At 40.8% G+C, this 24,365-nt stretch overlaps 1 protein-coding gene across 5 annotated transcripts in view; it reads left to right on the top strand.

Moving 5' to 3' along the window:
- Positions 1 to 11,002, top strand: part of ZNF462 (zinc finger protein 462) — a 96,558-nt gene extending 85,556 nt beyond the window's left edge. For 3 of the 5 annotated variants that reach the window (XM_062617425.1, XM_062617428.1, XM_062617426.1), the window contains exons 11-13: positions 1,200 to 1,335; positions 6,876 to 6,990; positions 8,191 to 11,002. In XM_062617425.1, coding sequence (XP_062473409.1) covers positions 1,200 to 1,335; positions 6,876 to 6,990; positions 8,191 to 8,392 — 453 coding nt within the window. In that variant the 3' untranslated portion in view covers positions 8,393 to 11,002. Of the gene's footprint in view, positions 1 to 1,199; positions 1,336 to 4,479; positions 4,561 to 6,875; positions 6,991 to 8,190 lie in introns of all 5 variants that reach the window. The other 2 variants (XM_062617429.1, XM_062617427.1) reach the window with 1 other exon arrangement.
- Positions 11,003 to 24,365: the final 13,363 nt, after the last annotated feature.

Raw genomic sequence — 24,365 nt, forward strand, 5'->3', positions numbered from 1 at the left:
AGTGATATATTGCACTTTAAAGAGTTCCTGTGGATGAGCTGGTTTGAATTAAGTGCCTTGCATGTGGTCTTGTTTGTTTATATCTCAGTGGGTAATGTTGTAAGTCAAGAGAACCTCATCACAGCTGCCTGTATGGAGTAGTACTAGGAATCTGCACACCAGGATAGTTTGCTGTTTGGAGAAATACTACAGTCTGATTCACATGGTCCTTATGTTCATTCACATTCGCTTTCCCACAGAGGGATAAAAAATGGGCAGTGAGTGTTGATATTTCATTCAGCATCTTGCAAGAGGTGTTGTACTGCACTCCATTTCCATCCTGTCTGCCTCTGTGGCTCAGTGCCTGTGCTGCTGGAGTGCTGTCTCTTTGCATGAAACATGAATCCAAAATCCTTCCCAGCAGTGATCAATGAGCTCAGAGGGCGCTTGTCATCCAACAATTATTAGCCCTAGTGTCCTGGTCATGCTCCATGCTCTCTGCCTCTGCTGTAAATCTCGACTGCTCCTCTGCTGTTTCTCTTGGATGTGGTGGAGTTCCTGACTTCCGAGCCCTAAGCTGCTCCTTTCATGCTGCTGCTGTGAGCTGTTAAGTAGCCGATGCGTTTCACCCTAGGGTTAGCTGAATTTGACTGCTGGGTGAAGTGTTCCCATTATAGCCTGTGTATCAGTTCGCAAAGCACTTTGCAGCCCTTCGTAACGAAAATTAATCTGTTATTAATGAGTGAAAGTGTATGTGGCACACAGCAGCCATGCGCTTAGTAAAAGACCCATCTTTCTCATGAATGAAGCTGAATGAACCAGTCACAAAGAATTTTCCTTCAGTGTGGATGTACAATAGTAGTGTTTGATCACAGTGGTTGAATGATGCCATAAAAAGGGGGTGACACTTAAAAGTGTTTTGCATTTCTTGAATTTTATTTTGTTTTAATGCGTCGCAACCAGGAAAAAATGGGGGGGGGGGGGGGGGGGGAGGTTTGCTGAATGTCATTGATTTTTGAAAACCAAAAATGAGAAATGCAGGATAAGCAGCAGCAAAAGAAGAAGAAGAAAAAAAAAGAATGTTAATTTGAGCAGGTGACTGCATGTCACCCCTAACTGAGCAGGCTTTGGGGTGTACTCTGTTTTGTTTTACATATGTGGTGATTTTTCTGAATAGCTGAGGATTGTGCTGATTGCTGAAAAAAGTGTATCTTTCAAAGGTGAGTCGTAATTTTGAGCTGGTTGGACGTGTTAACTTGGACCAGTTGGAACAAATGAAGGGGAAAATAGAGAGCTCCAGCAGTGATGAAGAAGAAAAAGAAGAAGAAGAGTTAAGCCCCAAGACTGAAGAGAGAGGTCAGTGCACCTTTTTGTGGTTTGGCTTTTTTGTTTTTTTTTCACTTCAACATGCCCTACCAGTCTCAGCAAGCAAGGTCAGCTGTTGACTCTACAACACATTCCTGTAGAGCCATGCAGGCATGGCAGCAGGAGGAGAATGGGGCTTTTGTGAAGACACTGCTCCTCTCATGTTTCTAATCCTTATTACAAGTTATCTGTCTCTTAAGAAAATATGTACTATGAGAAAACACAGATAGCATCTGTGATTTATCTGCCCATGCAGATTAACATCTATAAGAGCCTGGAAAACTACGAAAGTGGAGTATTTTACTGGTCTGTCAGATTTTCTGTTTTGGTAACAAATTGTCAGGTTTTCACTCAGCATTGTTCAAGTGAAGTTTGGAAGGGGTCATGCCAAACTTTTTTATGGGCTGTTATTAACTGTGCCCAGCATTCCTTGTCAGAGTCAGTCCTGTTGCAGTTGCTGCAGTTAGCAGATCTGGAGCCAGGGCACTTCCATGCATGCCCTATACCATTGTGTGTTCAAATATGTGCCTAAGTTCACACCTAAGACTAATCACCCTGACTTCAGCAAGGGTAGACCATGTGCTTGCTAATGCTTTTGGTTTGGTCAAAGTTGGATTAGCAGGGGAAAAGTTCTCTGTAAATTGAATCTTTTTGAACTGAGGGTTTCTTGATTTCCCCTTCCAACAACCTTCCCCCTTGAAAACCAGGTTATTGCAGTATCTATATAACTGTGTGTTTTCTAGCCTGCTCTGGTGCACAATTCATCAGTTAAACACAGTTCATCAGTTAAATGCAACGTGCTCACAAGTCTTTAACATCTTTAGCCCTGTGATGTCTGAATGTCAGGTTACTGGAGTCACTCACTCTCTCGATTCTGATGCATGCAGTTAGCCATGTTCTATGTATTTTAACTAAAGGTATTCTACCGTGTTTATCTTTTTCCTCCTGAATTTTCAGCTTTCAAGCTGACAAAAGAAAATTTATCTCCCTACGTCTTTTCAGATGTTGAAGAATTGACATTTCTGAATTCACAGGTTGTTTACAGAATAGGAGGGGATCAGGTCATGCTTCTTCCCTTTTAATAGCAAGACCCCAGCATCTTGGCTTTTGTTTAGCATCCCTGTGGCATAAATTCAGTCTGCACTTATCACTAGCACTTGACTTCAAGGGTGGTTAGTGATAGCTTTTACTTAAATGAGAAAGGAAGTGAGTTGGGTAGGCAACAGTTTATGTTTCTATGAAAAATATCCTTCACAAGATCTTAGGTGGAACAGTAGAAAAATCAGAGAAAGACCTAAAGGAGTGTTTATTCTATACGCATTTCAAAGTTCAACATTAGTAACTCTTGCGGAAAAATTCTTGGGTGTCTGTTCAGGGACAGCTTTGGCCCCCATTGCTTCATGATCTGAACAGTGATTGTGTAATGGTATGACTAAAGGACCTTAGCTGCAGGTGTATCAGGCTGATTAATGTTTTGTATAGACCCACAGCTAGCAGGGGATGAAGAGTCAAGCTGTCCTTGTGAGGATTACCTTAGCATTACATACAAGCACAGGTGCTGAAGTGACCTTGGAAGCCATGGTATCTAGATCAAGGGGAAGAAGGTGCTATCTGCCAAGCCTTGCAAATCCCTGTAAAATGCACCATGGGGGGTGGGACAGCCCAAGGTGAAGTTTGGTGTTTAAATTTCCTTTAGGTTACACTGTGAAATAATAAAAATACCACTTTCTATGCTAGACATTTAAATTTGCAAGGATAATAGCTAATTGTTATCCCCCTGTTTCATATGGTCAATAATTAAGGAAGGGATAGTGTCTTAATGCTAATTTTTATTCTGTACTTTTTCCACCTGTGTCTGTGCTTTTTTGATCTGTAACTGGCTAAAATGATTTCTGCATGCTTGTTCTAATGATCAGCCTAAAAAAATCATGTGTATTTCCATATTGATCTGCAGATACTCTTGCCTGACGGGCCTGTAGGGTCAGTGTTTCACGATTGTTACTTTTAATTTGTTACCATGTGCAATACATTGCACTAAAATAGGTAGAAAACACAGAAAGCCTTTCTCTCTGCTACAATAAGAATATTTAGAAAATATCCAGATGTATTGACTGTATTTTTCTAGAGAAATTATGGATTACTACTAAAGGTGCAAGATGCAAGGTACACTTTCAAACAATGTCCCAGCGAGACAGGAACTGAAGGTGTGGTTGTTGCTGAATGCTGATTTGTATGCTGACGTCTCCCTGTGGATTTTAGGAAGATGGATTTAACACAGAAATGGTTTGCCCTGTTAGCAGAGGACCAGAACTATGGTTTTAAATATAGCCTGTCACAGTGGCTAATGCTTTCACAGCTTTCAAACCACATCAAAATGTGTAATCCTGTATGCCACTTGGGTGCTTTTGGCAATTCTAGCCTTTGTGGTGTTAGCAGGAAGTGGGATTTGCTGAGAGTGCCTCTGTGTGCTCTGAGTATTTGGAAGCAAATACTGTCTGACCTCTCTGAAGTCTGTGACTGTCAGAACCAGGATTTCTTCCCATGAGTCAAGCAGCTGCCTAGATTCTGCACTTTGACTTCAGGCTGGTATGTGCAGTACTGAAGGTGCAAAGAAGAATGTATTGCTTCTCCAAATGGGCTGTTGGACAGTGAACCAAAGAAGGGCTGTTGCCCATGTGAACAACAGAGTTCAGCAGAGCTGAACTGCTGTCTTGGATGGGAAAGGAAGGGAGTTGTTGTCTGTTAATAAAGGATAGTAGAAAATATATTGACTAGGGTGGAAGAAAATGGGGGGGGGGGAGGGGAAAGAGAGTGTCTGGCATACAGCATGGAAAGAACAGCTCTTCCGGGTAGAACTGAAGCCTAGAGGGACTGTTTGTCTTTACTGACCTTTATGTCTTGGTCTTGGCAGAAAGTGGAATCGAGAGGTGTTTTTCCATAGTAGACAAAAATAAATGTCCATGAGTGCTTGTGTGTGTGATGCAGGAAAACTGCAGAGAGGTTAGGTGTCTGAGCAATCTGTTACCTCTCTTCTGCATGCTCCAGAGAAGAGCAGTTCTGATAGTCCTCCAGAGAAGCAGCAGAAATTCACATCCCTAGAAACAAAACTAAAGCACTGTTTTTAAACTTAAACAGGGGAAGTTCAGACTGGATGTAAGGAAGAAGTTCTCTACTGTGATGGTGGTGAGACACTGGAACAGGTTGCCCAAGGAAGTGGTAAGTGCTCCATCCCTGGCAGTGTTCAAGGCCAGGTTGCACAGAGCCTTGGGCGACATGGTCGAGTGTGAGGCATCCCTTCCCATGGCAGTGGGGTTGGAACTAGATGATCTTAAGGTCCTTTCCAACCCAAAGCATTCTATGATTCTATGAACACTGATTGGGAAGTAGGGTGAACAGTGTTTTCTGAAGAGATGGATTTACTAGAGTAGCACTTGCTAATCTTAATGGGAATTGCAAGTATAAATCAGGGACTGGTTTTGGTTGGAAGTGGCCTTTAAAGATCAATCCCCCTGACATGGGCAAAGCCATCTTTCACTAGATCCAGTTGCTGAAAGACTCATCCAATCTGACTATCTATTGATGGGACATCCACACATTATCTGTGGAACCTGTTCCAGTACCTCAGCACCCTCATAGTAGAAAATTTCTTCACTGTGTCCAATCTAAATCTACTCGCTTTCACTTTAAAACCATTAGCCCTTGTCCTGTCACTAGAGACTCTGATAAAAAGTCTATCTTTCCTAGAAGCCCCTCTTAGAACTGAAAGGCCACAACAAGGTCTCCCCAGAGCCTTCTCTTCTTCAGGCTGACCAACCCCAGCTGCCTGTTTGAGCAGAGCAGCTTCTATGTTGCGTATCAGCTTCCTACAGAGATCCAGAATAAACTTTTTATTGTTTACCATACTATTCTTATACAGAACAACAGCATTTGCCTTTAAAACTTTGACCCTCCATAAATATTTGTCCCCGTACCATGACTAGTCTGTGTGTTGCAGTGTGTTTATAAATTTACATCACACATAAGGTATTAAAATGCATATGTAAACTGAACTTACTTTCTGGTCTTCTTGACACAGCACCTTGCTTTGTGATAACCACATAATAAATCACTGACAGAAAGAAATACAAAGGGTTGTTTTTCCTTTTTCTTTCAGGGGGAAGAGGCAAAGAAAACATTATAAGAATCATTTCATATAGAACATTAGTAAAGGTTAACTAACGAGAAGTGTGTCCCAAAAATACATTTGCAGCACTTTCATACAGATAATAGGGAATGTGTGGGCATTTTAAGCTCATAGGCTGATCTTGAACAGATTACATCTGAGAGTGAAGAAATCAAGTGAGTGGAGATCAAAACCAAAATGAAGCAAAATCCCTTTTATTATGTAGTTTGGGAGGAGTCAGAAAGACACTCTGTTGATTTCTTGCTCAAGATAATCCCTGCTAAGGAATTAATGCTCTGAGCAGATGGTGCTGTCTCATTTCCAGCAAAAGAATCAAGTGAGATAGTCCATGCAATTATTTTTAATGGCTTGTGTGGTGATCTTCTTAATTTGTGAGAAAATGTTTCATCTTTTGTTAAAGCTGGCTGCATTCACATAGAGCTTGGTTTTCAGAAATACCGCTCCCAGAGCTGCCAGTGACTTCACTTGTATTACTAGGTGCTTGAGACTTCTACAAGTGAGGCCCCAAGCACTTTGTATAAAAGATTAGGACGGGTTGAAACACCTATGCAATTAAGATTTAGAACTTAACCCATGAGACTTTGTGATGAAGGAATATCTGTGTATTATAAGGAACACATGTTAAATATAGGAAGACTTTGTTTCCTAAAATTTTACTGCCAATTTAAAAATTATAGAAAGGCTTGGTGTTTTTATTTTGCTTTCAAGGCATTTTAGCCCTAAACTTACCAGGTTTGATGAACTAAAACTCCACAATCACGCCATTTGTTGAAATACAGAAACAGGGAGTAGAAACTTGTTGCCCTTATTTGCAGATATGTTTTAAGACTTCAGAAAGGGGGCCTACAAGAAAGGTGGGGAAGAACTTTTTGTAAGAGCAAGTAATGATAGGGCAAGGAGGAATGGCTTTAAAATGAAGGAGGGTAGATTTAGGTTAGACATTAGGAAGAAATTCTTTACTGAGATGGTGGTGAGGCACTGGCACAGGTTGCCCAGAGAAGCTGTGGCTGCCCCATCCCTGGCAGTGTTCAAGGCCAGGTTGGAGGGGGCTTTGAGCAACCTGGCCTAGTGGGAGGTGTCCCTGCCCTTGGCAGGGGTTGCAACTGGGTGAACTTTAAGGTTCCTTCCAACCCAAACCAGTCTGTGATTCTATGATCCTGTGATTTGTTACTTGCTCTGTTGCTTTGCTTTGGGGGAGTTACGTTTTTACACACAGTTATTTGATAGGTAAGTCCTTTTGTTTCTCAGGGATGAGAAGGTGCAGCAGAGGGGATCAGAGTAGGATCATAGTGGTTCCTTCTTGCCCTGCCTCTTCTGGATTCATGGGCTATGTTGTCTTTTTTTCCAGATCCCATGATGTTTCCTGAGAGTGGTGCTCCAGAGAAACGCTTCCCGTGTGAGTTCTGTGGCCGATCATTTACAGAAGGCTCTGAGTGGGAGCGACATGTGCTGAGACATGGCATGTAAGTTGGCTTGCATTCCTGTGAAAGACAACCAAAGGTAACAGTAGATCACTCTGCATTCTCCCCACCCTATTCCTTACCTCCCAAAAAGCCCTGTGATGAAGGCAAACACAATTCTATAAAGAACAATTCTGTTATCACAGGTGTGGACACAGTCATCAGATGTTTCTGCATGGGAAGTTCCTATTCATCCTTTTTAGCACTGCTGCCTGGGGTAGCTGTAGATTGTAGGGTTTAACTGATTCTAAAACTTGAGATCGTCCCAAGGTTAATACCACTTGGCCAGGATTAGCTTTTACCTAAGTGTCTCTGCCAGCCAGCAGAGCAGCATAAAAATGGCAGAAAATTGCATGGGATGTTCTAGGAAGGAACTGTTTGTTTTTTTTTTCCCCCTTTATTGTTATATCTCATGCTCGCACCTAAACTTGCATAACAGTGAAAAGAATTATGTGCAGAGAAATGTCATCAAGGGAAGAAAATCTTCAAGGGACGAAAAAAAATGCACTCCTCCTAAAATGTGCATAGTGAACTTCACTACTTCATCTTTATAGAGAAAATCTTTGCCTTTGTATAGAAGTTTGTAGTGTGGGATGCTACGCGTCACAGATAAGATAGACATCTCTGAAGAAATAATTTTCCTTTTTTGATGAAGATCTCATTGGTAGCAGAGATCTTTTTTGCTGGCCAGGGTTGTTCTTCAAAGAGTAGATTTCATTTAAGGTTCCTGACATGTGGAAGACAGTCAAATACAACTGTGATGGGATGGGAAATACTACTTATATTTTCCTTAATCTTGTTTTCCTAAATATGACTGCTTGAAATGTTTCAACTTATACAATATTCTATTGGATTACTAACTCTTTGGGAAAAGTACTCTCTTCCTGTGCCTTTGATTGGTTACAAGGGACTGGGGAAAGGGGAATGCATTTTTAAAAGTCACAGTTGGGGTTCTTCCCTCTTGTCTCATATCAGTCCCATTATAGAAAAAGCAAAGATTTGATTTCAAAGCTAGGATATTATAGGTCCCACTGGTACTTGCATTCCACTGCCTCTCCTTTTTGAGTGAGGTGGCAGTGGTGGGGCTGCTTGCATCTACGTTTTTAGGAAGCGAGCTGTTTTTCTCTCTTGTGTGATATGCACAGATTGGCTTTGCTGTTCTCCACTTTGACTGTGTTTGTTTTCTGCCGTTTGGCTTTCCAGGGCACTAAACGAAAACAAGCACAGGACCAGTGAGGACAGCCAGCCAAAGGAGGACATAGAAGAAACCGTTAGCACACTGCCAGAAGAGAAAGAAGGCATTGAGAAAATGGTGGTGGACTATTCCCACAACAGTGAAACAGCAGTCAGCATGGTAGCTGCTGACAAACCTCTCCAAGACAACTCAGAGGCCAAAAACGAATAAGCATTTGGTGTGATTCTATTCAACGTACTTGAACAGTGATGAATGGGGTGAGGTGGGTGGGTGGGGTGGGCAGAAGGAAGAAATAAAGCTGCTTTTAGGACTGAATGATCTATTTTCAAAGCACTGGTACCCGTGTGAGTGTGTGTATATTAAAGTTATTTAAGTGATGGAATAAGTGGCTCCATTACATCACTGCATCTCTTCTCCTGGATTATGACGATGGGAAGTTACATTCATCTTGGACTAATGAAGCAACTCCCGGTATTCCTACATTACACATCATGCTTTGCAGTGGAGACTTGGATTGTTTGTGAATGGAAGCGTCGTGAGCATGGAAGAAGTGGGAGGGGGACAACTCTTCAACACACAAATTTGTGTGCGTTTTTCTAGTTTTAATACATAACGCTTTTCCAGACTGAAATGCAACTGCTTTAGAAAATAAAAAAAAAAAAAAAGAGAAAAAAAAAAAAGAACAAAAACAAAACAGAAACTGCTTTGCTTAAAACAGTCACCTGTTTCCTAGTACCTCAGAATTAACCAAGGGAGATCTCTGCATTTGTCAGTACTACCTGTTGTTGTTGTGGTTAAATGTAGAGAGACTGCTGGGCAAGTTGGTGAATGGAGGAAGAAAAAAAGTTTTAAAGAAAGCAAAACAAATTGTGCTTAAAATCCCAGTGTGGGTTTTATTTCTTAAAATACTGTGATTTTTTTAATTATTTTAGTAAAAAAAAAAACAAAAAAAAAAGAGAGACTTTAATTCCTAGATAACTGTTTGTGAATTGTCATCCTTTATTCCAGGTAAGCTGTTTGTTAGTATTCAGTTATAATTTTAGGATTTGATAGATTTCATGTGACTGATTGTGCAGTTTTGTTTGCCACGTTTATTTTCTATCAGTCTTTGAGGTGTTACAAATACAGCACAATTAAGTTTCTCATGTTAAACAAGTATTTCTTTTTTGAGGGGGGGGGGACAGGGAAAGGAGACTAGATCTTGCAAATAGAACTTTTTGTTGTTGTTGTTGTGTTGTTAATTTTAAACATGGAAATAACAAAGAAGTTTTAACTTTTTTTTAAAAAAACTAAAGAACCAAACTTACGGCACAGCTATGCAGCTCGCGGGCCAAACACATAGGTCCTCATAACCATTCTGTTGCTTGTCATATTAACATCTATCAGTCTCACACCAGTAACTTTTCGTTAAGATTGGCTGCCTTTTTTTCTTCCGTCTGTGGTGTGTGTGTTTTCTTTTTGTTCTGATGTGGTGGGAGGGAGGGGTGTCTGTTAACACATCTTTTTGCAAGCGGAGGTGAAATAGTTACATATGACATTGAGCCTGAAGAACTACTTTTACTCAATTCAAGATGGAGTTGCTAAGTTTTTCCCCTCCTCCTTAGCTTTTAGCGTGAGGGGAGCAGCGTAGAATGGATAGGTACCTGCATACCTAAATGGCGGATCCTGCACCACTTCTTGGGTGGAAAGCCTACCAAGCTTAACAGGAATTTTGCCTGAGCAATGAATACAGGATCTGGTGCCTGTGGTATGTTCTGGTTGTGAACAAAAACAAAAAAAAAAAAAACAACAAAAAAAAAACGGGAACAAAACAAAACAAAAAAAAACAAAAAACAAAAAAAAAGAGTTTCTTTCCAAAAAGTAGAAAGTACTTGACTGAAACCTAGTTTTAGAAATGCATGTGTCTTTGTTTGTTTTTTTTGTTTTGGGGGGATCTGGGGGAGGGGGAGGGGGGAAAATAGGAAGCTGCTGAGGAATGGGTGTCCTAGAGAGCTTCACATAAAATTGATGGCAAAAATGTTGCATTTGTGGAATAAGTGCTACTTGAGAAGCATGGTGTTTTGCTTTTGGGGATTCATCAGTTGTGTGTTAGGGGGATACTTTTGAATTTTTTTTGTTGGGGTTTTTTTGTTTTATTTTTCAAAGTAGGGAGGGAAGGTCATGGAAAAACATTGGAGGGGCAAGTATAAATACACATTTTGTGTCTGTATTTGTTTTTTAATTGGCCTCATTTCAAATGTATTTAAACAGTTCCATACCTGGATTGGTTGGTTGTAATGGTTACCAAAAATGGGAAAAAAAAAAAAAAAGAAAAAAAAAAAAAAAAAAAAAAAGAAATAATGATTGTGACATGCTTTTATCACTACTTAATTTTTCAAATAACATGTAAATATTGTAATCCATTGGATTTTGTTTTGCTAACCTGTTAATAAAAAATATGGGACCATTATCATTTTAACAAGTCTAGAATGTCATATTTTTTTTTTTCCTTTTTTCTTTTCCCAAAAATGTATACCTGATATATTGTGGTCACACATTTTAGATGCATTGTTATGATTCTGTTGACTGTAATGACATAGAATTGAAAATAACATTTTTTTTTCATTGTTTAATTTATACAGAGGACTTTTTCAGAGTTTGACAGAAGGAAATAATAGCAAAATGCTAACCCATTGGCTTCAGCACTCGGTATTTCCTCATTTTAAAATTACTGCTTACTGATGGGGGATAGGAAGGGGATACTGAACTGTTGCACTGACGGGTTTGTTTTTTTTAAAAAAAAAAAAAACAATGAAAATTAATAAAAACTTTTTAAGAGTGTGCGCTCATGTGTGTGTGGTTTTGTATTGGGTGCTCTGATGGTAGTTTTGTACAAGTGTCGGGTGCTGCAATCAGCAGCTCTGGGAGGGAGCAAAGCGCACATTTTCTATTCTGCACCCTTTCCTCCCCTATTTTACAAGGAATTTCAGATTTACGAGGCAGGGAGAGTAAAAGGGGGCAGTGGAGTGGAAGGAGTGAATTCCTTTAGCTCACATAGGTCTCAGGTCTACAAAAGAATGCCTTGAATATCCACCAGCCCAACATCCATTAGAGGTCAAGGGCATACTGCCAAGGTCTGCTGACTCCTGAACCCAGACATAGAAATGAAGGAATTTTGCAGGCTGTCTTGAAAGATCAAAATAGATGGAGACAGGCTGATACTTGGATTATCAACTCGTAAGTCACTTCATGAGTAGGGATACTGTATACTTCAGTGTCTGATGGCTTGCTGGATCCTGCACTGGAGTTGTGCAGGATCTGGTTGTTGGTGGAGTTGAACATACATCCAGTTGTTAACTGGAGTCAAGCATACATCCAGTAAGATGGAGCACAAGGCACTATTTTTTTACTTTCTCTCAATTGAAAATTTAAAATGGTGTATATGGTGCTGTCTTGGTATCTTTATTTGTTAAATATATTTATAAATGCTCATTCAGAAGATGTCAGAGGTGTTTTTCTGGGTATGTTTTACTCAGATCCTGTTTCCAGTTTAAGTAGTTTTTTGGTTGTACTGGAACTGGATCTCAACTGAATGTGTATGATGTTAAACAGCATGAAAGCTTTGATCACCTGATAGCTTTACATGCTTCCACTTTGCACCATAGGAGTCAAAATATTTCTCTGTTAAAATACTCAATTATTTATCCTGTGTTTACAGAGGAAAAAAAGAATGTGATTTAGGATGTTAGATGTTGCCCTTTTTCAGTGGTCTCTGGAAATACTTGCTCATAAGAGAGACCTAAAAATCATTTGCGCGTTATATGTTATAGCCCAGAGCTAACCTGCACTTCCACCAATTTAAAAAGAGAAAGGGTTGCTCAGTGGTACATCACTAACAGGAATTATGTAACTGATATAATGAAAGACCTTGGGATGATTTGTGGAGCATTACAGTTGCATTACCCCATTCACCTCAGTTTTTGGTTTCAGACTGAGACTGGACCATCTGCCTTGATATTCCTGTGCTGAATTGAAATACAAGGGGGTGGAAGGGAAGAGGCAAAGGAAATAGTTGCTGACGTGATCCTTTACTCACATGACTTCTCTGCCTTGCCAGTCAATTCCCTTTCTCGTAACTGGGAGCCCCGGGCACCACATGAAGCATTTGTGCCGTGGGACAACTGGTGTTTTGCACACACTGTATTCCCAGGGTCATTATCCTTCCTTTTCTTAAGAAGTCTGGGTAAATGTTTGCCACATTATTGCTAGCTGACTGCTGGCATTTTCTTTTGGCCTAGAAGTGCATTGCCTGAATGCTCCCCATGCAAAGATTTTGCCTTCGTATTCACGCTGGTGCAAAGGCTTTGCAGGAGTTGCTATGGGAAGGGAAACTGCTGTCTCCCTCCCTTGCAAACACCCAGCTTCCCTGGAGAAGAGCTGAGCAGTTGGGGTTACCCTGTGACTTGGGGACAAACACCAAGGATTGGCAGGGTCACAGTAAGAATTGTAGGTCTGAAACTGTAGGGTTTCCGGTGGAAAGTCTTCACATTGTGAAGTGGTAGGGACTAGGTGAAACATTGATACTTGTGGCCCAGTTATCTTGGAAACTGGCGTCACACAAAAGACTTAATGTGAGCTTAAACAGCAGAAGTCAGTCTCCAGTCTCCAAGAAAATATCTAAATACCACTGCAGATGTTCAGCACATTTCAATGAAAACTGCCCCAAGTTTCTTCACTCTTCCTCACCCTGAAGTCTTTCTTCAGTATTTTTCTGATAATACAGGACTTTTACACCATGAAAGCCAGCTGTCTGGCTCCAAAGCAAAAAGATTACTGATACAGGAAAGATTCTGGGTCAGAAGGTTTTGGAAAAGGGAATGTTTTAGTCCAAGATAAGCTTAAGATCTTAGAGAAATCTCTCTGCTTGTAGCACAGTTAGTTCCATGTCCCCACACCAACCACTGCTGGAAACAGGGATTTCAGTTTGAGCAGTCTGTAGTACAAAGTTTAGCCTTGAAGGCTACAGTCTTTCCAGGATGCCATTTGAAAAGTTTTTATTGTCTTCTCATCTGTCACATACCAAACTGTCCTCAAATGAACGAGTGGGTGCAGATACCCTCTGAACCAAAGGTGGGGCTGGGTGGCATAAGTCAAAGAGTGATCCTGGCCAAAGTCTTGGTGTAGAAGGCTGATGCCTATTGGAATCAACTGGCGTCTGGGGAGCCTAGCTGAAGGCATTGTCTTTCCTGCTGCATTTGCAGTTATTTTCCTGTCTGTGGGAATGTAAGGGTAGAGGGAGAGAAGGAAGCCTGATACATCAGACATCAGGACATAGGCATATAAGGCTGTAAAGGAAAAAAGCATTCAGGTAGAACAACCTGAGTAGGATAACTTTTCTACTGGAAAGGATACTAAACGATAGCTTTTTTTTACTTGAAGCATGGTGCAGCACTGGGCAGGTCAACCCATGACTGTATGATATCTTCACTGCTGGTGGGTTTTTTGACTCATGGAGACAAAGTATACATGTGCTTACATGACTGACCTTGCCTACTGTGGTCAATAATCCTGCTTCTGGCAAGTGATTGGACCAGAGATGTCCAGAACTCCCTCCCAGGCCCATTTCCTATTTCAGTTTCCTATTTTGTTATTTCTTTGGTGTTCTCTTAACTTTCAGTTTCTCCAACTTACCTCTGACTTTGTGCTAGCCCATGTTTTTGGTAAAGTATGAGTTACCGTAAGCACTTTAAGTGCTCACTGACTCATAGACTCTTCCCTGAGCAGCATTTCTGTCTGTCCTATGTCAAATCATTTTTGACCAAGAGGCATGCCTTCCATCTAAATGTATGCTCAGTGACATAATGTTCCTAAAGCAATGATCTCTTAGCAGGATCAAAGCAAGTTTTACCAGACTTTCTTTATGGGTTTATATGCACCATTAGCAGAGGACTGCACCAAGCAGCTCTTAGATGTAGAAAATAACTATCATGTAAGGGAAGATACTGATCTGTATTTCTGCATTTTATCTTGGCCCAAACTATTTAATTAGTTATTACTTGAATCCTACAATTCCTTTTCTCCAGTACTCCCACAATATGCTACAAATCAAGTGAAATACCCAACAGAATAGTGTCAGTGTGGTGGGGTTTTGGTTTTGTTTTGCTTTTGTGATTGAGCCAATATTCTAGCTTGTTACAACTGGTGGAATCCAATCCAAAATTCTGTCAACATGGAAATAAATGAGGAAAACAGCACAGAAAGTAAGCAAAATTAAATAACTTCTTATGAAATGCACTCCATTGTGTAGCAACAGATGGAGTATGTAACCAAATGGCAGGTAGCACTATTTGTTTTTCTTTTACTGTGAGATCCATTTTGTTCTAGCAGAATGTTGGAATTGATCAGATCAGGTCTGTTCCCTATCTACTTCAATGTCTTGACTCCTGAAGCAAAAAGGAAATCCCATGATGAGCAGAGAGAGAATACTCTGTCCCTATTGAAAGTCTCAATCTGTTTTGACAATAGCTTTATGCACAGAAGCAGCATAAATCCTACCTCTCTCACATTCATTTTGTGTTATAGTAATGTAAGTTACCGCACTTTTGCTACTGATTCTATTCTAAATTTTGCTGAACTCTTGGTTTCTCTGAAGAGAACTGGAAGGTAAAATATATTTGTGTTAAAAAAAAGCTGATATTTTATTATCCTTCAAAAAATGCTTCTCAACAGTTATTTGCATGATCTCTCTAATTCTGATGTTGTTTGTAAAACACATTTTTATGTACATAAAATAATCTGTCGAGATTTCAAATTGACTCATTTCAGCTACGATGATTAGGAAAAAATGAAGTCAGCTTCTGGAATGGGAGAAGACATGTTTCTCTTCTCAAATAATTTGCTTCTTTGAATAGTTGGTGTAAAAGCAAATATGCCTCAGCTTGATTCTTGAATTCTCTATTGAGTTTACACTTTTATTAATGAAGAGCTTAGTTCAGTCTAGCCAACTGTACATGCATGACTTCCAAATCTAAGTGAAATGTGTCTCTTTGCAGCTGTTCTGTTCTGCTCTCAGTAGTGTTTAAAGAGAGAAATGTATTTACCAGCCATGCCTCAAATTAATTTAGCTTGTGTTGAAAATGTTGGACTGAAATTTTAAATTTCCCTGCAACTGAAGGAAATAATTTTAAGCCACGGGGCCAAAGATGCTTCAGTCTTTGTGGAATCATTTGGACCTAAGTCACCAAAGACTCCTATCAGAGATGCTGTGGTAAAAAGAGTGGCAGATTTGATCTGTATGAACCAGTAGACAATTAGAAGGCAAGCTCCATGAAGCAATGAGTCTTTGATCTGTTCTTCCCAGAGAAAATGTTTTCCTCTGCTTAGACTCTTCAGGACCTCAGGTATGTGATTTTTGAAACCGCATCATTCAGGTAAAAATAGTCATTCAAAAATAGAAAAGATCTGGTTTCTCATAGGTCAATAAATATACAGCACTAAAAGCATGTTGCCTGCACAAAGAAGTAAGGTCTTTGAGAAACTTTGCTGCAGCTGCGGTGTATTTCTTGCTATTATTACTATAGGAGTCTCCTTCTGGAAAACATGTTAGAAACTGATGTTTGCTTCCCCTATTCCTTAGCTGCTCCTGTAATCACCTCTTCCACCTTCCTTTGTAGGATTACTTGCAGTAACCAGATGAAAAACTCTGGCCATGCTGGATCTGGTAGGAGTTGGGCTATTGTGTTTAGTAGACTGAGAACAATATCATGGTTGTTGGTGCTAGAGGAAGCTCAGTACATGCAAGATTGAGCCTGTCCCTTCCTGGAAGAGAAGACCACACAGCAAGTCAAGAAAACAGAGCTGTCTGCTAGGCTTTGGTTGGGACAAGACATAATCTGTCTGGCGATCAAAACAGTATCTTTGTGCTTGCCTTCATCAGTTCTTATGATCTGTTCTGGAAGGGAGGCGTAAAATGGATGTGTATTTCTTTTGCTCAGTCACAGAAAAAAGCTTGAAATGTTCCTGATCCTTCTCTGAGGAACTGGTTGGTCTTCTGTCTTGTTCACCAAAAGCAGGAAGGACAGGCTATCAGATGTAGATACCATATCCCATATAATTAACTCAACTAACAACAGCAACAAAAGTATAATTACGTTTTTATCATCAGATTAAGTGTATGTTGTTATTTAATCCATTCAATGTACATGTTTAGCAATTAGGACCTTATTCTGCAGGGATTCATGCTGCAACTTAGATTTCTTTCCATGTAATTACCAGAAAGCTGACTAAAAGATTCACTTTTCTCATTAATTTATATCAAATGAATGTTGTCCCTGAGTGAGTGGGCTGTTCACAAGGACACTGTGCAGTTTGGCAAAGCATTAGAGTGAGATATAGAAGAGGGAAAAAGGATAAAATTCTCCAAACTAATATGGTATTTACACACATAATAGCAAAAGTAAGAAAACACATCATTAATTCCTTGGTGGCCTCCTTGCCTTTCAACAATCATAATGGCAGTGTGGGATTTTTGGAAGTCTCAGGGGGCCCATTGGCACCCTTTAGCACCTCAGTGTTTTTGAGAACATCTGAAAATCATGCTTTCTATTGCACAAGGTATGGATTTAGGACTTAATATTGGAGTTATTATTATAGGTGTGCTGGTGACCAACAGAATCTCCTGGCACTTCTTTGTAATCTCAGACATGGAAAAGTCTCATGGGATGTCTTCATTCACCTGCAACAGAGAACTTCAGTCACCTGCTGCAGATCTTTTGGTCTTTGCCTAGGGAAAAAAGTAGACATTCTTCTCAGTTTCATCCTTGAGAGCAAACTCTGTGATTACACACTGCATTCAAGTAGAAGCATGATCAGGTACCACCATCAGTCAAGAACGCAAAGTGCTGTACTCACAGTGGTTAATCTGTTCAGGAAAGAGCCAATAGTTTCTATTTTCATGCAAAAGGGGAACTTTGATTAAGATAAGCCTTCAGGATTTCTCAATTAAAATGTTCAGATTCAATTTCAGAGAGCTCCATCCTGATATGAACACTAGCAAAGGCTGTAAATGAAACCACAAGGATGTCATACAGATGAGCTGTTCTCCAGCACTTAGCTGAGTTTCTGCTTTATGAGAGTTTACTGTGGTTTAGTCATTCTTTCTCAATTTCATGGCTGGTTCTAATGCACATGTATTTGGTTTGTCTTTTTATCAAGATGACTGAAGTATCTCAAAGTTGGCCATTATGCTTCTCTTTTCCAGATCTCTATTGTCATCTGAAAGCTGATGATCTAAATCAGAAAATGCAAAACCAGAGAGCCAGGGTATATGATTTCTTCCTTTTTTTTTTCTTGTCCATGGGGTTATCTGTTACTACCATCCATACTGACATACTGTTTTTTCTCACAGACCTCAAAGCAGAGGATGAAGTGAGGTACAAGGCAAGTATTTTTTTTTCAGTACTGACATGTCTGATCTCCTGGAGCTGGAGCTTGGTGCAAGCTATCCTCTCAGATCCGAACTGTAAATAAGTTTTGGAAAAGTCAGCAGCTGAATACTGCCCAGCCCTGGTAGGTCGTGTCAGACTGAAAACTTACTTACACCATGTCTGAATCCTGATCAAAATTTTGTGGCTCACATCCATCTCTAATCTGAACATCTAAATTGATGATTCCTAAATAACCTCTCTGTGCAGCTGTTTTATTGCTGTCCTGCTTTGTTCTGTTTAGTTTTCTAGACATCTTTAGCTGTTTCAGAGCAGAGAGGAATCCTGTTTGCTTCTTCAACAACAGATTTTCAGCACAGCATTAGTTAGTCCCAATTGTGTCCAATTTCAGGCTGGGATTTCTTTCTTTTAAAGGTAGTGATAGTCCTCTCTTGACTAACTTTTCTGTGTCACAAATAACATTCATTATATCTATAATATTTACATTTTGAGTCCTCTCAAAGCAGGAAGAGTTGTAGAAACTTCCACTCAAAATTCCTAAACCTTAATTCTTGTTTATATGCCAGTGATGGACAAAGGCTTAATAAAATAAATGTCTCTTACAACCATTTCAAGGTCCCCTTCATGGAGGATACATAGCACTAGGAAGGCTTCTGTTGTTAATGAAGTACCTCAATTATTTTAATTCTAATGTTTCTTTTTACTAATGGCAGTCATAATTTGAGGAAGAGCCCATAAGTATTTTGTGCTAGGATCCATAGCTCTAGGAAAGCTTCCGTTGTTAATGAAGTATCTCAATTATTTTAATTCTTATGTTTCTTTTCACTAATGGTAGTCATAATTTGAGCAAGAGCCTGTAAGTATTTTGTGCTAGTACCCTTTGTCACTAACGCTCTCTCAAAAAGAGTAATTTAGAGTTAGAGAATGGAATAAAAAAATGGAACAAGGCACTAATCTTTTGTACATGACAACAGCATAAAGAAATCATGTCACACAAGTATTTTTGTAGTGCCTGAAGAGCTTGCAGTATGAACAGAGCACAAACACTTCACTCTTTACCTTCTTACCATCTAAAGGACAAACGAGTGGTGGCTTACTGTCAGAGCAGAAGGAGGTTTTAATATCTTCATTTTCTAGATGAAGAGCTGGTATAGGAAGAAAGGGAAATTATTTTGTCTTGGGGAGGCCTATCATAACTGGGAATTCTGCAAAGTAGGATCCTTGTCCATGGTCTTAGCCTGAAGACCTTCCCTTCTCTTTCACATAAGAATGTAGAACCAGAAGGGACTGTCTGCATGATAGAGCTAGATCCTGCCAGATGAAGCTAACTGTAAAACTGGTGCAGCCCTGAAAAATGCACTGAACTCTGCTCTTGTGCATAGAAGGACATTAAACCCACCTCAGAACTTGGCAACACATGCCAGGGCAAGGATAACACTCCCTGAACAATGAATGTAGACCTGACTTGCTGTGTCATAGACTAAAAATTCCATCCACCCCTGGCAGTGTTCAAGGCCAGGCTGGATGGGGCTTCGAGCAACCTGGTCTAGTGGAAGGTGTCGCTGTCCATAGCAAGTGGTTGGAACTGAATGAGCTTTAAGGTCCCTTCCAACCCAAACAGTTCTGTGGTTCAGTGATTGTATGATTTTTCTCCAATGACTTTCAAGATCCAGGAGAGAGGAGAAGTGCATTCCTTACCCAAACTATTTGTTTCCTTTGAGCAGTTTTGTATTGTCCAAACACTTGGTAAGGACACAAATTAGTTATGTTTCAAGTTAGATTTTGTCAGAATTGCTGGTACTTTTGCTGATGGTTATTGAAGACATGAATCATTTTCCAGGGATTGGGAGTGTATTGAGTTTATGCGCCAAGGCCTGGGTAGTGGAGGGTGTAGCTTCTGTAAGAAGACACAAGAAGCTGTCTCCATGTCAGACAGAGCCAGCTCCAGCTGGCTCCAAGATGGAAGCTGCTGGCCAAAGCTGAGCCCATCAGTGATATTGACAGTGCCCCTGTGATAGCATTTAAGGAAGGGTAAGCAATGCTGTGCAACAGCAGCTGTGAGAAAGGAATAAGAACATGTGAGAGAAATAGCCCTGCAGACCCCCAGGTCGGTGCAGAAGGATGGCAGGAGGTGCTCCAGACGCTGGAGCAGAGATTCCCCTGCAGCCCATGATGCAGGCCAGAGTGATGCAGGCTGTGCCAGAGCAGGGAGATGTGCTATGAAGGAAGCTCCAGCCCATGGAAAGGAGTCCATGCTTGAGCAAGCTCCTGACAGGTACTGAGGTCAATGGAGAGGAGGTTTTCTGGCAGGACCTAGGACCCTGTGCGGGACTCATGCTGGATAAGTTTCTTTGTGAAGGACTGCACCCCGTGGGAAGGACCCATGCTGGAGAAGATTGTAGAGGACTGTCTCCCATGGGTGGGACCCCAGTGAATTTCCTCAAGACGAGTCCATTTTGCCCATGACAGAAAGTGATCTCCCTGTACTTACATTGATCCATGAGCTCTGACATATTTTCTCCCCCTGTCCTTTTGAGCAGGGGTAGCAATTGAGCAGCTGGGTCACTAGCCAAGGTCAACCCATTGCAAGGAGCTACCCACCTTTTTGTCCCACAACTGCTCATATTTAAATCTGAATTATTAGAAAGTGCACAGGTATTGTTATATCAGAGGGGGGAAGTGTGTTAAGTTAAACCTCTGTGCATGAAAGGCACACAATTTTTTGAATTTTGTATGATCATCTTTGAAGCTGGTGGGGTATCATAAATTCATATTTACTATCAAGGTGAGTAAAAATGCAATCAAATGCAGTCAAGGAATTCAGGAAAAATTAGTGACTAGACACCCTTTTTCTGAGGGGGAAGAGATCTGCCAACCTCCTTGGGGTCTGTTAAAAGACACTTCTGAGGAAAGAGAGGTTTTTCTATCCACTCTAGTGAGAAGCAGCCATGCATTTGTGTGTATGAGGCCAAGACATGACCCTCTCTTGTTGGATCTTCACCTCTACTAGGCACTTACACACCTGTCCCATAGAAGTCAGGTGGCTGGGTGGATGTCCTTTCTCTACCACATCGTTCTGCAAGTGGAGAAGCACAACAGCACAGGTCTTTCTCCAACAACCCATCCAGCTTGCTGACAGCTCTGTGATGACCATTAGCAATCCCTACTTTTCTCTGGGTCAGTGGTACAAGTCCATGACCTTTCACAGACTCAGAAGAGTGATGGGACATGCTAGATGCCTGCAAACCCCTTCTACACCTGTGCTTCTCCTGTGACTCTGTATGCACAGTTGAGAGCGTCTGCAAAGAAAACTGTTTCTTGACTGCACTTGACAGCCTTAAGCTATGCTGCTTACGGCTGCCAAGTTGCTGAGGTGAGGATGTTATCTTGCGTGGAAAATGGAATTTATCCTTTCAAAACTAATTGTGATGGGGAGGACGGTAACATTAGCTTGGGCAGCAGATGGTTTTTTAAGGAAGACATTCTGGGAACATGTTCAGGTTTCGCCTTTCATGTGGTGTATGTGCATTCTGGCAGCTGATTTAGACTAAACAAAGGGTAATTCTGTGTTGTGGTTTCCTTCTGTCAACAGACTGGGTGATTGGATGAAGTTCCCAGTGGCATATATTGGCAATTATTTTCCTTCCCTCTGGGATCCTTAGTAAGGATCCATATTGACTGCAATTCTAAGGGGTCCCCTCAGCTCCTTTTTGTACTTCTTCAAACTCTTATCCTGGTGATACCTAGTCACTCGGTTTCCTCCTTTCAGTGCTGGCCTCCAGCTCTCCAGTTTCAGCTCCCCTCTTAGCCTCTGGCACAGGCCTGCCTCCTGGTATCATTTACACTAATCTTCTCTTTCAGGTGCAGACCTTCACTGCAGATTTACTCTCCTCTCTCTCCTGATCTGCTTATAGCTACTGATAAAGTCCTCCGCATTGTGAATCGCTATAAACATAGCTTTTACTGGTTAGATTTTAAATACAGCTTAACAGAGGTGAGAGCCGAAGACCTTGCTCAGGAGCATCTCATCCTTCTATCCTTTCTTTTCCTTCTGGCTTTCTTGGGAATGTCCTGTATTACAAGAAAGGTGATTCTGGAGACAGGGAAACTGGATAATAGATGACTGTTAAAGATAGAGCATGGGACACTGCTGATATAAAATCATTGAAGAGTAGCTGAAAGCACCTACTTGCTGGAACGACTTGAGCATTGCTTGTTGGGGGGGTTGTTTCACATGGTTAATGAAGAGCTCAACAGTATTTTAGTGATAATTTGGTACTTAACTTTTAGCCTGTGTAAATGCTAATTAAATGTTTTAACATGCTGTACATGTTTTATGTATTGATAAGCAATAAGTGTACAAGTTACACTTTGAATGTGATTTAAAATTAATTGCAGGGCGGTGAGATTTTCTCCTTTATATACTTATTAAACCCACATAACTGCTGTTTTTACAGTTGATGGGTGTTCAGTTAACATACAGTAATTGCTCTTTAAAGGCTTTAGTAAGTGCATATTTGAGACAATTTACAGTGTTAGTAATTTCCTGGTACAATTCCTCAGAGCTACATGGAAGCTAATCATGTTCAGCTCTGGAATTCACTAGGAGTCTGCCATGCACTCCCCACTGTGCACCGTGCAAGCTTTGTTCAGCCATAAGGGATTCCACTTTGAAGGATGATGAAAACACAGAAGGAAACACTTTATTTGCTATTATAGACCCATAGGATCATTTAGATTGGAAAAGACCATCAAGTTCAATTGTATAGCTAGCACTGACAAGTCCACCACTAAGCCATATCATCGACACATCCTTTAAATACCTTCAGGGATGGTGACTCCATCACTTCCCTGGGCAGCCTGTTCCAGTGTTTTCACTGAAGCAATTGTTCCTAATATCCAATCTAAACCTCCCCTCATGCAGCCTGGGGCCATTACCTCTTGTTCGATGGCTTGGTACTTGTGAGAGGAGACCGATCCCCAGCTCACTACAACCTCCTTTCAGGTTGTTGTAGACAGCGATAAGGTCCCCCCTGAGCCTTCTCTTGTCCAGACTAAACACCCCTATATCCCTCAGCCACTTATCAATAAGACTTGTGCTTCAGACCTTTCACTGCACAATGTGCTGCAGTGAGGCAAGCAGCTGGGAGGCAGGGACACTCTGTAAAAAAGAAAAACACAAATCAGGAGGGGCATCACTCAGTGCCTTCTGGTTTATCCTATGAAGCCACAGAGAAAAGCAAACAGCTGTCCTCTTTTTTCTTGGTAGATCACACAGTCCCTCTGTGTTTGCCTCCAGTTCAAAGATAAGGAAGCTGTAAGCCTGACTCCCTGTTTCTTCATGCAATCACAGTGTGACCTCAGGCAAATCACTCAGTGCCTCTGTGCCCCACTTACCCTTCTGTGGATGTAACACTCTGCATGTCTTTACTCTGAGGGAATAGTGCTCATTCCAGACTCCAACACTAAAGAGATGAAATGCATATTCAAGATAGATTTAAAATCAGACAAACAGCACCACCCTCCTGCCTCATTAATTTGGAAATTTTGAGGGCAACAGAAAACTGATTGCTGCTTCTTAAATGACTGAGGCAGCAAGGCACACAAAGTGCCTACCATTTAATTGACACAGCCATCTGAAATCCAATCTACCGGGCAAAGCAAAGGAAGAATATCGTTTGAAATCTGTATGCCAGCAAGAATGCATGGAAAAGAAAGTAATTTTTTGTTCCACATCATTCCTTTTGCATAATGTTGTATCCTTTTGACAAGGCAGCATAATAAAGCTTAACTCCCTCTTTGCTCTCCACCCTCCAATCGCTGACTTAAAAGAAAACAGCAAAGCCCTATCTTTAGCGTCAAATGAACAATGGGCACTCTTCCAGGAAGAAGAAATGAGCTGCTTTTGAAAGAGTTGTGGAGGAAAGTGCAAAATGTTCTGACTTCTCATGAAATAAATATTTGAATGATAGTCACTTGGCTCATCCTCTGAGATGTCAGTGCCGGCTTTGCACTCCAGGTTTATGTTAAATATTGGTTGGAGTAGATAGGAGGGCTAGAAAGCCCATACTGCAGATAAGAAAAGACAGAGGTACAGTAACATGAAAGATTTCCACTTCAGAAATAGTAACTAATTAATATTTCCATTGCAAAATGGTATATTTCATCCTATGTTACTGATGAAGCTTCGCCAAAACTTTTCAGGCAGCCTGGAGGATATTGAGACATTGATTTTAACAAGACTTGGGAAACTCAGTCCCTTAGGCAGCTTTGTGTATTTCAGCAGAGGCTCAGGGCTTTGCTGCTCCAGCTTGAACTAAGCGGTAGGAAGTCACTCAGCACAAGGCAACAGGCAAAGTTCTTTCTCCTACGGGGTGCTGAAGACTTAACAAAGGAGCATGGGTTGAGACTAGCCAAGAACCTGTTTGACAGAGTTTAAGGCCTGATCCAAAGTTTTGCTGAAGCCCTGAGGCTCTCAGGCCAAGCACGAGCATGAGGAGCTAGCTGCCCAGAAACAGGTAGAGCCTTGGTGCTCAAACTGCTTCCCCCATTTTGTCTCATTTTTGGTTTTGTTTTTTCCTTAAACTCTTCAGCATGGAGAAAAAAAAAAAAATACTTTGTGTCTAGGCTTCTGTTATTTTTGTTGAAAGCCTACAGAAGCTTTTAGAAAAGTTTGAAAAACCTAATTTAAAAGAGGTTCCAGCAGGCTAAGGGTTTGTGTAATTCCCTATATTATCATGGTGTATTCAATATTTTTGACG

Source organism: Pezoporus occidentalis, unplaced genomic scaffold (genome assembly GCF_034315485.1).
Source record: "Pezoporus occidentalis ecotype Australia unplaced genomic scaffold, CSIRO_AGI_Poc_V1 ctg196, whole genome shotgun sequence".
NCBI lineage: Eukaryota > Metazoa > Chordata > Aves > Psittaciformes > Psittacidae > Pezoporus > Pezoporus occidentalis.